Raw genomic sequence first — 14,150 nt, forward strand, 5'->3', positions numbered from 1 at the left:
CCGGACGCGCAGGCCCAGCGGCCACGGCTCACGGGCCCAGCCGCTCCGCGGCACGTGGGATCCTCCCGGACTGGGGCGCGAACCCGGGTCCCCCGCATCGGCAGGCGGACGCGCAACCACTGCGCCACCAGGGAGGCCAAAAAACGTTTAGTTTTAAGGATAAAAAATGTTCTTTCTCTTCCTTTTAGATCCTGCCTAAGCTTTCCTGGCCTGCTCGAGCCTGGGAGCCAACGATGAAGCAGAGTTTTGCCTTTGACAACAGTGGCTACGAGGACGGCCTGGATGGCGTGCGCCCCTCTCAGACGGCCACCGGCGCCATCAGCATCGTGGGCATGACCTGCCAGGCGTGTGTGAAGTCCATCGAGGGCAGGGTGTCTAGTCTGAAAGGCGTCGTGAGCGTTAAGGTTTCCCTGGAGCAGGGCAGTGCCCTGGTGAGGTACGTGCCCTCGGTCCTGAGCCTGCCTCAGGTTTGCTGTCAGATTGAGGACATGGGCTTCCAGGCCACTGTGGCGGAGGGAAAGGCTGCCTCCCGGCCATCCAGGTTCTCGCCCGCCCTGGAGGCCGTGGTCAGGCTCCGGGTGGAGGGCATGACCTGCCAGTCCTGCGTCAGCTCCATAGAAGGCAAGATCGGGAAACTGCAGGGCGTCGTGAGGGTCCGCGTCTCGCTCAGCAACCAGGAGGCAGTCATCACTTACCAGCCTTACCTTATCCAACCCCAAGACCTCAGGGACCGTGTGAACGACATGGGGTTTGAAGCCGTCATCAAGAACAAGGTGGCCCCCGTGAGCCTGGGACCTATTGACATCAGGCAGCTCCAGCGCATCCACCCAAAGGCCCCTCCGGCTTCCATTAACCAGAATGGCAATAACTCAGGGACCTCGGGGAGCCAGGGGGTGCCCCTGTATCTGAGAGTGGATGGAATGCACTGTAAGTCTTGTGTCCTGAACATCGAAGAAAATATTGGCCAGCAGCCAGGGGTTCAGAGTATCCAAGTGACCCTGGAGAACAAGACTGCCCAAGTCCAGTACGACCCTTCCCGCATCTCCCCAGAGACCCTGCAGAGGGCCATTGAGGCTCTGCCACCTGGGAACTTTAAAGTCTCTCTACCCAACGGAGCGGATGGAAGTGGGACAGACACCAGGAGCCCCCAGGCGCCCGGCGCGCACTGTGCTGCAGTGCTGGCCATCGCGGGCATGACCTGCGAGTCCTGCGTCCAGTCCATCGAGGGCCTGGTTTCCCAGAGGGAGGGAGTGCAGCGTATCTCAGTGTCTTTGGCTGAAGGGACAGGAACGGTTCTCTACGATCCATCTCTAACTCACCCAGCAGAACTCCGAGCTGTGGTGGAGGACATGGGATTCGAGGCCTCCGTCCTGGCTGGTACGTGGTTGATGCTAAGTTCCTTGGATTTTTAGCTTCTTTTCTGAAGAGAACACTGATTCTGTGTTCTTTTTTTTTTTTTTAATTATTTTTTTTGGCTGTGTTGGGTCTTCGTTGCTGCTCACGGGCTTTCTCTAGTTGTGGCGAGCGGGGGCTACTCTTCGTTGCGGTGCACAGGCTCTGGGAGCATGGGCTTCAGTAGTTGCAGCACGCGGGCTCAGTAGTTACAACACACGGGCCCTAGAGCGCGAGGGCTTCAGTAGTTGCAGCGTGTGGGCTCAGTAGTTGTGGCGAGTGGGCTTCACTAGCTGTGGTGCATGGGCCCTAGAGTGCAGGCTCAGTAGTTGTGGCGCACGGGCTTAGTTGCTCCGCGGCATGTGGGATCTTCCCGGACCAGGGCTTGAACCCGTGTCCCCTGCGTTGGCAGGCGGATTCTTAACCACTGTGCACCAGGGAAGCAAGGCCCTGTGTTATTTTTATTTTTTATTTTTTTAATTAAAAAAATTTTTTTTGCGGTACGCGGGCCTCTAACTGCTGTGGCCTTCTCCCGTTGCGGAGCACAGGCTCCGGACGCGCAGGCTCAGTGGCCATGGCTCACGGGCCCAGCCGCCCCGCGGCATGTGGGATCTTCCCGGACCGGGGCATGAACCTGTGTCCCCTGCATCGGCAGGCGGGCTCCCAACCACTGCGCCACCAGGGAAGCCCTGTGTTCTTTTTAAAAAGAGTACTTTGGGAACACCTGGCCCTTCTCTCTCCAAAGGAGACATCATCATTTGCTCTGAGATTTCTCTGCTAAACAAAACAGAATAATAAAGACAACAGGACCCTGGTCTCACCACCTGGAGCCCATTCTGTTGAAAGTGGGAAAGAAGGGAAGGATGTGATGATGGTTTCCCTTCCCACCCACCCTCGACCATGGCTGTGAGAAGAAGGGGTGTGTGCAGCCTTCCCAAAGCGAGGTGCCCACATACCTTGATGCCACGTCACTAGACAGTTTCCAGGGTGGTGGCTGTCCCCAGGCCCCCTCCCATTGACCCGCCAGCCACTCACTTGCCTGTTTTCCCCTCCATTTCCTTCACTTGGGAGCCCGGCAAGTTGTCTTAGCATCTTTTGTGTTTCTGCCCCTCACCAGGCCTGTGTGAGCTGTGGGCTGCTGAGCAGCGAGGTACCTTCCCCCGCGAGAGGTTATGTGGTAGCAGGGAGGGGGAAACCACGCGGGGCAGCAGGTGTGAGCCCTGTGGGGGGGGAAGGGGGGCGGCTAGGGAGGGCTCCCTCTGGGGGGTGGGGGTGGGAGTGAGCCAGTAAGGGGGGGGGGAAGGCGGGGGGGGGGGGGGGGGGGGGGGGGGGGGGGGGGGGGGGGGGGCGGCTAGGGAGGGCTCCCTCTGGGGGGTGGGGGTGGGAGTGAGCCAGTAAGCCATGGGAGGTGGCAGAAACCCGCCGGCCCCCCTGTCCTGCCCCTCATGGCTGACTCCCACTCACTCCCCCCCGCCCCCGAGGAGCCCTTCCTAGGCCCCTGCACCACCCACCCCCAAGGGGAGCGGGTGAGTCATGTGGAGTGACTGGGCCCCATTCTGGGCTTTGTCTTTGTACCAAGTTTCAGGAAGGAGATTTGTTTTGTTTCGTTCTTTTAAACAAAAATCAATAAGGAAAACTGGAACAGTAAATCCTGTACTCAGAAGGTAAGACACATAGTCTGTAGTCGCCATCTGCTATATTTGTTTGAGGTTTAAAGTCTTAAAACAGTGGAATCAAGTTATCAGCAATAAAAGAAATTTGCGTTGAACTACGTAATGCAGAATAATTGAAGTTGACTAAGTAAACCTGGAGAGAAAACAGGGATTTTTATTGGCCAGAATTATGAGAATTATGTTTAGCCCAAGAGGTATTTAGGGAACCAGATTTAGCAAATAAAAATACAGGACACCTAGTTAAGTTTGAATTTCAGATAAACAATGAGTAATGTTTTAGTATTAGTATGTCCTGTGCAATATTTGAGACATACTAAAAAAATTACTGTTTATCTGAAATTCAATTTTACCTGGATGCCCTTACCTGGCAGTCTTAATTTAGGATAAGCCATAAGTGTGCTGGTGACTGTCTTTTATAGCCACTTACATGCGAAAAAGGCATTATTTGTATTTGGTCGGCCATTCTGGATTGACCAGGGGCTCCTTGAGGACAGTCTTCAAACCATGTGATTTGTTTCTCCTTTGACTCCGCAGCACCCAGCACACAGTAGGTGTTTGTGAAGGAAACGAAGGAGAAAGGAAATAATGGGCTGGGACAGGCAGGGTCTCAGGTCAGCCGATGGAGGGAACTCTTTAAGAGAGATTACAGAGCTGAAAAACCAAACAGGAACTGGGAGGGAAAATAGGAAATTAAAAAACAGGAAAACAGCCACCACCCACAGGCGGGAGGGTCTGAGGGAAGGCAGGTGTTTAGTTTACAAGAGCCCAGGGGCTGAGCTTGCCTGGTGGGAACTGGCTAAGGGCAAGGCTATGGCAGGAGCCGGGCCCCAGTGGAGAGATAGCAAACACTTGGGTCCTCCTCCTTTCTGTCCTGTTGTTTCCTGCTTGTTACCTTCATGTGCCAAAGTTAATCAGAAACCAGTTGACAAGGGAGCCTGGGAAAAGTGGTTTGCAGGGGTCAGCCCCTTGGTAGTGGAGCAGGGGGAGGGAGGGAGGGAGGGAAAAAGGGTCTGAGAGCATACGGGCAAGATACAGGCATTGAATTTCAGTCCCTTACTTGACAGCTAAAATACATTTAGACCTGGTTGTAGAAGGCAGCTGTTATTTGTTCACTTGTTTGCATGGTAAGTAGTTTTTGAATGGATGAATGGATGGGATACATGAATACAAAGTGAGGAGAATTCACCTGTTACGTATAGCATGTTCCTCTCACCCTCATAAGTGAGTGAGGTCACTTTCAGGGCACGGTTCCCTCACCCCCGCACGTGCTGAGGGTCTTCTGGGGCCCGGGCCCTGCGCCAGCTGACGTGAAGTGCTCGGCGGCCGTCCAGTGCCCGCCCACAGCGGTTTCTGTTCATACTCTCCCGGGGAAGCAGGTCACAGAGGCCCCTCGTATCATCCAAGGCAGGTTAGAAAAATGTTGTAACAGGGAAGGTGCAGGTCAGATGCTCTTGGGATTCAGAAGAAAAGGAGAGAATCCGACACCCGCTTGTGGGGCTCCCAAGGACGTGATGTAGGGGTGACCGTGGAGTTGGGTGTGGATAGCATTTCAGAGTGGATAGGATGTGAGCAGGCAAGAAAAGGCAGGACTGCACGCCAGGCAGAGGAGACAGGCCAGCACCCTGGTGCAGGCCACCATCCTCTGCTCCTGGATCCAGACTGGTCTCCCTGCTTCCTGCCTTCCAGCCCGGTCCCCGCCCAGGGGACAGGATCGCCCAGCGATCCTGTCGCGCTGCTGACCCTCCTGGACCATCCCGTCTTGTATTGTGAGTGGAAGAGTCCTCCTGGTGGTCCCGAAGCCCCTCCCTCACCCACCACCTTTCTAGCCCGTCTCAGTTCCTCTTACCAGGCTTGTTCTCACCTCAGGGTTTGCACTTGCTGTCCCCTCTGTCTGGAATGCTCTCCCTGCAAACCCACACAGTGTTCTCCATTTCATAGATGCTCATCTGGACTTTTCCCAGAGCCTATATCATTTTTATTTAGAAATATATAGGTTTGTATCATACATAGTTTTGTAATCTCTTTTTCACCCTGTGACTTATCATAAACGTAACTTATGGGTCCATCCATGTGTCTGCAGTACCATGTTCAGCGGCCGCATGGTATCCCAGCATATGGCTGTACCATAACTTCGTTTCCTCTTTATTTTTCCCATCTATTTTGGGTGGATGTCACTGTAAATAATACTGATAGGATTGTTGTGACTGTAAATAAAATTGTCCGTGAAGACAGTCTTCAAACTACGTGATTTGTTTCTCCTTTGTGCACGTACTTAATTATTTCCTTGTGATAAATATCTGAAAGCATAATTGCTGGGTCACAGGGTATCAGCATTATTTCTCACGAATATTTATTGTGCCCTTACTAAGTGCCAAGCAATTAGAGGTACGGTTTTTGATAATACTGTCAAATAGATTTCCAGAAAGTCAAATCAATTTATATGCCCACCCGTAGTGTTGGCATAGGTTGATAAAGGACCCAGTAGCATAGGCTTATTTGGGGTTTTGTTAATTTATTTAAACTTTTTTTTTTTAGCAATCTCCAGAAGCCCAGAATTTAGTTGAGTTAGACCTCGGTGTTGGAGGTCTAACGAATACTACTGAAATTGTTGACAACAACATTTGGGTAGAAAGGCAAGTGAATCCAGGAGGTGGTGATGGACTGGAAAAAGAGGGAGGGGCTGGACAGGCTCAGGAGGGTTTGTTGGGCTGGGAGCTAGAATGTTAAGAGCTGACATCCAAGGGGTGGAGTCATTCTGAAGAAGGACAAAGTCCAGGAGAGCAGAGCTGTGCTGGGTGAGGTGATGGTCTCTGCATCCAGAAGGTGGAGGGCTGTAAGGCCGGAGCACTGGAGGGTCTTTTTGGCGAAAGTGCTGAAAGTATCCATCAACTGCACTCTTTAACAGTGAGTGGAAGTAGTTTTAGCACTTTCCAGAAAATGAGCTTCTATATTTTGCAGCTGTGGACTTTGAAGTAAGGAGAGTTCATCATCAAATGATGTCATTTTTCCTACATACTCTTCAAGGTATTTTGTGTCATTACAAAACTGTGACTTTTTGGAGTGATGAAATTTTCTGTATCTTGATCTGTTCGACGATTAATTACATTGGTCTCTATATGCATGGTAGGTGGATTAATGGCCCCCCAAAGATGTCTGCTCCCTGACCGCTGGAACTCGGTGGGGAAAGGAGAACTTTCATTATTGGAGCTGGACTGTTGGAAGTCCAGATGGAAAGAAATTACCCTTGGCGATCGCCTCAGACCTACACAGAAGTTAATTTGAAGTATATCAGTGGCCTGAATGTGGAGGTTCATTTAAAATAACAGCGGTGCTAGAAGAAAGTGTCATGAATATTTTCAGTGTTGCGGTAGACACATCTATTAATAGAGCACAAAATGCACTCACCGTTGAAGTTGGTTTAGTTGACTCTAAGTTGGGCTTCATTAACATCAAGGACTTCTTTTATCAAAAGAAATACCGTTAGATGAGGGTGAGAAAGCAAACCACAGACTGGGAGCCAATGTTTGCAGTGGGTACAGCTGACAGAGGGTTCCTGCCCAAAATGTATGTGGGACCTGACGAAGGATGAGAAAAGGGCTAGCGACTCAGTAGAGGTGCTTTGGGGCATTTTGATTCTCATGGGGAGGGAGAGGACCTCTGTTAACCAGGATGTGGCCAGGTGTAGAAGCTCTATTCCCTGCTTCATACCTGAGGGGTTTGGGGCAAAGCATTTAATTTCTTGTAACTCTTTTCTTCACCTGTAAAATGGGGATGGTAGTAGTCCTTGCCGCAGGGCTATGTTAACAGTTAAAGGAGGCCAGACATGTGCTTAGCAGGGTGCCTGGTGCGTTCTTATCACAGCTGTTAACCGTCATTGTCTTGTTAGAGCATTCATCTACCCAGAACATTCCATCCTTGCAGTATCGGCGTGTTTTCCTGTGTATGGAATCGAGTGCCTCCGTCTGGTTGTGGCGAGGGAGAGACAGTGATGGAAACACCAACCCCCCCTTTATCTTCTCCAGGAACTTTCATCTGAGCATTGTCAAGCTTGAGCCTCCTGTTACGGAAAAAAAATTATCCATTCTTCTAATTTGAATGATTTGTGACATTCTATCCTAGAAAACTGTTCCAGCAACCACGCTGGGAACCACAGTGCTGGGAGCGCCACGGGGCACACGGCGGCTTGTGCACCTGTGTCCGTGCAGGACACGACTCCCCAGCCCGGGGGGCTCCCTACAAACCACAACCCCGGCCTCGTGTCCAAGTCCCCTCGGGCCTCCGAAACCGTGGCCCCGCAGAAGTGCTTTCTACAGGTCAGAGGCATGACCTGCGCGTCCTGTGTGTCCAACATAGAGAGGAACCTGCAGAAAGAAGCTGGTAAGAGGTCTCCACCGCGCCGAGCTGGGATGCTGCTGTGGGTGGTAGCGTGTAGACTGCTGGAGGCCACAGTCAGCAACAGGGGGCAGTGTGCCCTTGGCACAAGATGCCCTTGGGCATCTCCACGGACTGCGTTTATCAGGAGCCCTGATAATCTGGCGGCAGTTCATTGTATGATAGGATAGATGTTTGTCTAATGTTCTGGGGCAATTGGCATTCTGCTCTTTAAGAAGTACTTAGTTTGAGATAAAATGGATCGCTGAGTAAGTTAGCCATGGGAAATCCAGTTTAAAGGTCAAGGTATGTCATGGGTGGCCTCCCCAACTAGCTTGTCCTGGTAGTAGTCTGTGGTTTTCCCTTCCAAAGCCTCTTGCAGTCAAACACGTAAATAGCCTGCATTCTGTCCTGTTGTCATTGTAAATCATAGCGTGTTGTGGAAATGCCAAAGTTTTGTCCTCTAAACAACATTGCCAATCTGGTTTCTTAAACCTGAGAGTGTAGTGCAAATCCTGTCCCAATTTTTTGTTTGGAAAATATCTTAACCGTGACTCTGCCGGCCTCCGGGGTCACCTTCTCTCTTCCTGTGGCTCCGTACGTGGGCCCTTCCGCTCAGGCTCAAGGATGACATGTTTCCCGCCTCCTGCTCATCAAGCCTACAGCTTCCTGGAGCTCTAGAAGGTGGCTCTCAAACCAAGGTGTTCTAGGAGCTCCTCTTTCGCCCGTGGGCTGGCGGCTCAGAAGCTAACCTGTGTCTCACGGGGCCCATGATTCTCTTCCCGACTTGAATCCCTCATATTTATCCCTTATGACATTCTTTCTAAAGCACATCATTCCTTTCATTTATGTGAATGAGCCTTTCTTTCCCCCTTAAACTAAACAACAGTGGTAGCAAGATAGTCCGCGGGATTTCTTTTTCATTCCTGAAAGTGATTAAAAACTGAAAAAGAGTAAGGAAAACCACTTTTTTTTTTTTTTTTTTTTTTTTTTTTTGCGGTACGCGGGCCTCTCACTGCGGTGGCCTCTCCCGTTGCGGAGCACAGGCTCCGGACACGCAGGCTCAGCGGCCATGGCTCACGGGCCCAGCCGCTCCGCGGCATGTGGGATCCTCCCGGACTGGGGCACGAACCTGCGTCCCCTGCATCGGCAGGCGGACTCTCAACCACTGCGCCACCAGGGAAGCCCAGGAAAACCACTTTTGCAAAGTATTTTTTTCTCCTGTGTCTGGAAGTGAAGAAAAAAGTACATCCGTTATGTGACAGCAGTTGCCTGCTGCAGACTCTGTCCCTTGCTTTGAGGTGTGTGCCCGCACCTGTGTCCCCCAGAGCCTGCCTCAGAGCAGCGCCCGCCAAGCCAGCAGCATGGGCCGTGCCTGGGAGCGGGGCAGGCCTGCAGAACCTCACCCCACTCCCAGACCCACTGAACCAGCGTCTTTGCTTTAACCAGGTCCTCAGGTGAGTCATATGCCCAATAAAGTGTGAGGAGCATCTAGAACAGTGGCTGTCACACTGGCTGCACATTAGAATCACCTGGGGAGCTTTAAAAAGGGAAAAAAGATGCCTGGTATCCACCCTGAGAGATTCTGATTTAATTGGTCTGGGTTAAGAGTTAATCACCGGTCAGGTGATTGTTAAAAGCCCTCCCCCCTGCCCCCCCCGAGGTGATCCTAACACACAGCCAAGTGTGAGAACCACTGTTCTAGAAGCTTCTGGGGCAGAGTTTTTTCTTTGTTAGCTTATGTTGAACATGTCATCCCAGAGGCCTTGCCTGGAGTGTTCCAGCTGTGCCCTGCTGGTTTCAGGGATTCTCTCTGTGCTGGTTGCGTTGATGGCTGGAAAGGCAGAGGTGAAGTATAACCCGGAAGTTATCCAGCCCCTGGAGATAGCGCAGCTCATTCAGGACCTGGGCTTCGAGGCAGAGGTGATGGAGGACTACGCGGGCTCAGACGGTGACCTCGAGCTGATTGTAAGTGCGGCGGCTGGGCTGGAGCGGGGGCCAGGGGGTGCAGGCCTGAGACAGCCCGCAGAGGCCTTCTGACGGCAGCCGGGGCTGTGGTCAGGACGTTCCCCCTTCTTGCATGTATGCTGTTCGTTGCTATTGGGTTTTCCTTTGAAGCCAGTGACAAGGACCTGCTCGTTTCGTGAAGGAACGTCCACTATGTCAGAAAGTCACAGGCGCACATCCTGCCAGGTCCCGCCAGGCGCATCAGGGTATCGGGAGGAGGAGGCGATGGCGTTGGAGGAAGAGGAATTGGAGATGGCGGCTGTCCTGAGCTTGTGGCTCGAGGGAGTCAAACAGGAACACGTCCCCGTGAGGCCGAGAGGAAGCTGGAATGCCAGAGGCGTCTCGAGGCCCCGGGGCGGGATGGGAGTGAGCGAGGCAGCGGGGGCCACCTTGTAGGCATAGGCGTGTCTACAGGTACTTGGTGACCAGAGTGTCCCCAGGCGCTCAGTCCGGGGTGAATGCCAGGGGTGCTGCTGTTTCCAGGGCTGCTGGGGAGCGCAGGGACGAGGCGCTGGTATTGTTTCCTGTCTGCCCACTGTTGCCAGCTGCGCTAGTCTACAAATCATCGAGGACAGGAGATAGCTCTAGTATTTCGAATATGCTGTGTTCACAAGCGCTTCTGCACAAAGCTCTTTTTGTGCAAATAAAGGGAGACTTAGAAGGAATCCACAAGGAATTGAGTAATGCTGTTTACCGAAGTGAAAGGGTCTTACTTCCTTGCTGTGTTTAGTCACTGCCATTAGCGGTAGGGTAAGTAAATGTTTGAAGACAAAGTACTGCGGACACAAGTGGCACTTTGAGCTCCTGAGAAGTGGTGTTCTTTGCAGAGCAAATCCTTTGCTCTGGCTGGGCCTCGGTGTGTGCAGAGGGGCACCGTGTAGTACTCGCCGGGCCAGACCTCCAGGGCCCCAGGTGCACATCTCGGCTCACACTACGGTGTGGAAATCTAGAGCAAGACTGTCAGTGGGGAAGGTGAAAACATTGTTTTGAACAATGTTTTTCTTTTTTTCTTATTACAGTGTCCCATAGTTGTAGTGTCGTCACGTGCTCAGGCATTTTATGTCTGTATTTAATTTGTATTCTGGGAAGTGCTGACCGCTGATTCGGAAGAGTGAGCTGTCCGGCTTGCCTAATGCATAGTACAGGGGTGGCTGGCTCACTTGGAACTGCTTTCTCATTGCACAGAGCACGGGGTGGCAGAAATGCATAACCCACACAGGGCCTAGAGTGCTGTGAAAGCCCATTGTTAGCAGGGCTGGGAGTCGGGCCTCGGTCCTTGCCGTCTGCTTAGTGATTGGTCTCCGGTACCTGAGTTGAGGAAGAACCACTGTTTATATCCCCGAGGCTCCTGGGGGAGTGTCCGGGGTGAAAATCTTGCACCTGGGGGTTGTGAGTGCGTCATCTTGGGAAGGGGGACAGACTTGTGGCTGCCTGCTAACCCAACTCCCTGTGTGCCTTTGCTGGGACCCTCTGGATCCCGGGTGAGTGGGATCTTTGTCATCCTTTGCCGCAGATCACGGGGGTGACGTGCACTTCCTGTGTCCACAACATAGAGTCCAAACTCACAAGGACAAACGGCATCACCTGCGCCTCTGTGGCTCTCGCCACCAGCAAAGCCCGCATGAAGTTTGATCCTGAAATTATCGGGCCGCGGGATATTGTCAAAATCATCGAGGTAAATCATTTATCAAAAAAATATTGTACCCACCTTTTTAAAAACAGTGATTTATAATCATTGTAGAAAAAATGAGCAAAATATAGCTAAGCAAAAAAAAAATAAAATAAAATAAAAATCACCTAATCTAAAATCCTTCAAGTTTTCCCGTGGAAATAAGGCGACTCAACTTGTGAGGGTTTAGTAAATATCAGATAATCTGAGGGGGAGGAAATCAGTGAATGGGTAAGAAAAAGATGGGAAGAAAAAGACATTATTATTGTTTTAATTCCAGATAGTCCCTGAGAAACAGCAGTATTGCCAAGATTCCCGGCACATGGTATTAAATTGCCTGATTGTGGGAATTCCCTGGCTGTCCAGTGGTTAGGACTCTTCACTTTCACTGCCGAGGGCCTGGGTTCGATCCCTGATTGGGGAGCTAAGATCCCACAAGCCATGCGGCGCGGCCCCCCCAAAATCGCCTAATTGTAACTTTTTGAAGTAATATTTACATCTGTGCCACGTATCTACAGACCAAAGGAATGTTGGTTTTGGGAAGAATTACACTGCGTTTGACCACTATACTAGGCCTCCTTTACAGCTGGAGAGGTTAGTCATTTCTCCTTTGGAAAATCAATCACAGTAGTTTTCTGCACTCCCACCCCCATCGTTCCCTCACTTTGTCCACAGACATTCTGTGTCCTCTCTCAGGTCTGTATCATATCACACCGGGAGAGGATGAGCATTAGTGGTGATCTGAATGGGTCAAGATGGTCAAAACCGAACAAGATGAACTCATAACAACTATTGGTGAAGTTTAGCAGGAACTACTGCTTATGAAATTCCTTGTGAAATGAAACATAGCAGGCTTCAAGTTGTTTTAAATTTTCGTGTGTGTGTGTTAAGAGAGATGCTGTCTGTTGTCTGGCCATGCAGGGCTCTTTGAGGTGCAGATACTGCTACTGCTGTTGATACAGTGCCTCAATCTTAGAGGCAGACAATGCAGCTTCTTTTTCACATGAGGAGAGGTTAGGAGACTTTGATCCCTGGTACCCAGCTAAAGGTTGCAGAGCTGGTACTCCAACCCAGATCTCCTAGTTCCAAGCTCAGTGGGCATCCAGTTTCTGCCACCCCACGGGTCTTACAGAGCAGTAGTGATAAGGCATTAATGAGGGAGAGAAGTCAACTGATGCACTAATCCTTGTTGGCCTCCACCCAGCTGCCCAGCCCTCTGCAGTCCCCTCCTTGTTCTTACTTGAGGCATATTGCCAATGTCTGGCCCCCGTTCCTGCATCTCTGGGGCATCTTTTCCTGATATAAGTAGGCTGGTATTAGTTGCAAAGAATTTGTCTTTAGATGGCCTTACAAGCTCTTTCTTCCAACATAACACTTAATTTTTGTGTAAAATCCCAACATCAGAGTCCCGGGGTCCCTCTTTACATTGTGCTGACTGAGAGGACATTTCCTGACAACCTTTCCTGTATAATTTTATACAGGGAATCAAAGATTTAGCGACCAGATCAAATAAGATAGAGAGGGTGGAGGAGCAAAACGGTGAAAGAATTGCTTGAGATAATCCCTGAGAAAACCACAGATACTGCCGGAGCCAAGGTCTGCTCGTTGGGAGAGACCTGGGCTGGAGCCAGGGGACCTGCAGCTGGATTCAGCGCTTCTGATGATGCTGTAGCTTTGGACGGGAGTTTAATCTCTGACCTTCAGTTTCCTCCTACAGAGAGCGATACTCCCGACCACTTGATACTGGGGAGTCCGTAACTCACAAATCCCGAGTTTATAACTCAGCATCGATCAGCTCAGGGTGGGCTAAGTCACCTCCCGGCATCTGCTGCCTTTGCCAACGGAAGGAGCAGGAGTCGCCGTGGAACCTCCCGACGGGATCTGTACGGTGACGTGGGGACAGAAGTCAGAAGCGGAAAAACCAATACAGTCCTCTGAGGCAGTTTTAGATTAACTTTCTTATTTCCAAAGATGTAAAATGGTTTCTACCGATGCCTGTTTTAACCAAGTGCCTTCTTTCTTGTTTCCTCTTTTTAATAACAAGGAAATCGGCTTTCATGTCTCCCTGGCCCAGAGGAACCCCAACGCTCATCACTTGGACCACAAGGTGGAAATAAAGCAGTAGGTAGAACACAGAAGATAAACTGTAGCTCTAAGGGCTGCCTCTCCCCTGGCCCGCCTCTATCTCGTTCGGTGCTGATTGGTGTCCCTGCTACCTCCCCCTTCCACGGCGCCTTCTGCTGAATTAGTTGCCTTTACCCTCGTAATGTTAATCCTCTAAAGCAATGCTGTTCCACGGTACCTTCTGCTGTGACAGAAACGCTCTATATCTGCACTGCCCAGTATGAAATGCAGCCAGTGTGACTCAGGAAGTGAATTTTTAATTTCACTTCATTTTAACTAATTTTAATTTAAATAGTTACCTATGGCTGATCGCTAACCGATTGGACAGCACTTACGTTGGGAGGAAGGGAAGAGTGGGTTTTTTCTCTTATAGTATTTCAAGACTTTACTGGAGTGGGTCGGGATGTAGGATCCGAGGACAGGAATTACGGCCAAGTGGAAAGAAAATGGCTCGGGAAGCAGGAGACCTGAGCTCGTTCACTGTCGCAGATGTTCACTCATTCATTCAACGAACACAAGCCCACTGTTGTATGCAGGGCACTGTGCGGGTGCTAGGGGTGAATAGGGTGTCACCCCTACCTTAGAGGGGCCCTTGGTTGGGCTGGGAAGAGTGGGTGAGCAATGATGCAGGTGGGTTCTGGGGAGTCTGGGAAGCTAACAAGCAGGGCACACGCGATCTGAGGCTCAAAGAATGGGTGGAAGTTTGTCGGGCTGAGAGGAGTGGGGTAGGAAGCGAGGTCTTTTCGGGGCTCGGAGGCGGGGGCCTGGGAGTGTAAGACTCCGATCTCGCAGGCCCGTGGTCTTCAGATCGGCGTTGAGGCTATGCCTCCTGGAGCTTCCAAGAGCACTTGGTTGGAATTTTGTGGATGGTGAGGCTGATGTGAGACCATGGCTGTCACCTGTGGCCCCGATTT

The 14,150-nt window shown here is 51.2% G+C and overlaps 1 protein-coding gene across 1 annotated transcript in view; it reads left to right on the top strand.

The window, feature by feature from the left end:
• ATP7B (ATPase copper transporting beta) overlaps positions 1 to 14,150 on the top strand; it is a 50,471-nt gene that overhangs the window by 11,743 nt on the left and 24,578 nt on the right. Inside the window, exons 2-6 of the mRNA XM_028497816.2 lie at positions 189 to 1,377; positions 7,185 to 7,442; positions 9,241 to 9,404; positions 10,957 to 11,118; positions 13,157 to 13,233. Of these exons, the coding sequence (XP_028353617.2) occupies positions 234 to 1,377; positions 7,185 to 7,442; positions 9,241 to 9,404; positions 10,957 to 11,118; positions 13,157 to 13,233 (1,805 nt within the window). The 5' untranslated portion in view covers positions 189 to 233. The remainder of the gene's footprint in view (positions 1 to 188; positions 1,378 to 7,184; positions 7,443 to 9,240; positions 9,405 to 10,956; positions 11,119 to 13,156; positions 13,234 to 14,150) is intronic.

This window comes from Physeter macrocephalus, chromosome 13, assembly GCF_002837175.3.
Source record: "Physeter macrocephalus isolate SW-GA chromosome 13, ASM283717v5, whole genome shotgun sequence".
NCBI classification, from domain to species: Eukaryota; Metazoa; Chordata; class Mammalia; order Artiodactyla; family Physeteridae; genus Physeter; species Physeter macrocephalus.